This window comes from Rhagoletis zephyria, unplaced genomic scaffold, assembly GCF_001687245.7.
Source record: "Rhagoletis zephyria isolate East Lansing unplaced genomic scaffold, Rhagoletis_zephyria_1.1 Rzeph_scaffold_58209, whole genome shotgun sequence".
NCBI classification, from domain to species: Eukaryota; Metazoa; Arthropoda; class Insecta; order Diptera; family Tephritidae; genus Rhagoletis; species Rhagoletis zephyria.
The window spans coordinates 1-1,699 of record NW_016215261.1 but is presented as its reverse complement, the minus strand read 5'-3'; the positions used below and the strand labels follow the sequence as shown (position 1 = coordinate 1,699).

The 1,699-nt window shown below is 33.2% G+C and overlaps 1 protein-coding gene across 1 annotated transcript; it reads right to left on the bottom strand.

The window, feature by feature from the left end:
• Positions 1-143: 143 nt before the first annotated feature.
• On the bottom strand, positions 144-529 carry LOC108356385 (uncharacterized). Its single transcript, XM_017607499.1, has 2 exons — positions 433-529; positions 144-367 (listed from the first exon to the last, which is right to left on the bottom strand). The coding sequence occupies exons 1-2, from the start codon at positions 527-529 to the stop codon at positions 144-146; spliced, it is 321 nt and encodes a 106-aa protein (XP_017462988.1).
• Positions 530-1,699: the final 1,170 nt, after the last annotated feature.

Below are 1,699 nucleotides of genomic sequence, written 5' to 3'. Positions count from 1 at the left end.
TGTAAAATTTTATTGAATCAACTTATTTGTTTTCTCCGTTCCTTGTATACATGCCTCCTATTTATTTTATGAATCCTTTACTTACCAATTCCTTCTCGTCCACATTTTCAATGTTTTCTAAATTTATTAACTCCTCTTCCGTCTCAATAGGAAACAGCTTCCTCAAGTTGTANGTCCACATTTTCAATGTTTTCTAAATTTATTAACTCCTCTTCCGTCTCAACAGGAAACATCTTCCTCAAGTTGTCATTTTCTTTGCGAGATACAAGTTGGCGAAGGCAAATACTAATGGAAGCAAGTTCTCCCATTATCAGTTCGTTCTGCTTATTTATTGTTTCTTCGAGCTTGTCTATTCTAGATGTTAAACCTGAAAGGAGAAACATATAGAATATATTACAGATTTAAAGATAAATTATTAAGTGAATAAGTTACCGTTAATTTGCTCATCTACTTGTACGGGCGGTTCCGAAGAGTTTTCCGTCACATTTATAGCTTGAAATGCTTTCCTTTTGAAAGTGTTTTTCAACATTGTCTTAAAGCTAAATATAGTTAGTAAATAATTATTAACAATTTAGATTTTTTTATAACTATGTAAAAGAGGAATCAGCAAATATCTATTATCTATTGGTAAATACATCATTTTAGATTGTATATTATCTAACATGAAGATTTCTTTTTTAAGGCTTCTTTCATAAATATCACCTGTACATATACCCAACATATTCAAAGACTGGCAAGGCTCTTCAAAAAGGTTATTTAGGTTTGTGAGAATCACACCTTCGAATCTATTTTCTTCTAAAAAGCTTAGAATTTTAACAACTCCAAAAGGCTTTATACAACACAAATTATCTGGCAATATTGTGCTTAAGAACATTTTATCATTTTGAAAGCTTAAAATTTTCCCTATTCTGTTTCTTTTGAAGCCAGTAGGAATTGATCTTTGTTTGAGGTCTGTATCGATAAATTTGTTATGCACTTGCTGTAAAATGTTCGAAGGTCTTGGAATACTATTTTTGAGCTGTTGGATAAAATTTTCGAAATCGTATGCTGTAAAATTTGGAAGAATACACATATTCTCTACACTCTTTCTCAGGTGAAGCAAATTATGCACATTGAAAGTCACACTGGATTTGCCAAAAAAAAAAGGAAAATTTTCTACAAAAAGTTTGAGCATTTCATCAGCAGCATCCAAGTTGAAACTAAAGTTTGTAGGTGTTGAAAGTAATCGATAAGCTACACTAATTAGCAGGTACTGATCCTGTATATAGAACGAATTGTCGAAATTCAGTTGCTTTCCATCTGCGAATTTCATGAACACCTCGAGGTTTTCTCTGAAATTCCCTGGGAATGAATGGACTCATAGCAACCAATTTTGTAGAAATTAAATTTTTTTGAGCAACCCCAAGATTTTCTGTTGTTTTGCCCATTAAAATAGAGACAATAAGCTTCCGTACAACACCAAGATCCAGCAAATGCATAGGCTCAATCGGAAATTGGGTGACCATTTGAATTCCAATCATCTCTAGCTCGCTTTGCTTATTTTGATGAAAGGCTTTATGAAAATCTTTTTGTTTTCTTTCTGGAAAATCCCTATCTGTCCTTAAATCCCCCAGGGATGTGCTAAAGACGGTCACATTGTTAATTCTGGTAGGTACCTCTTTGATAGCATTTTGCGCATCCAACGAGTGCATTGTGGCCG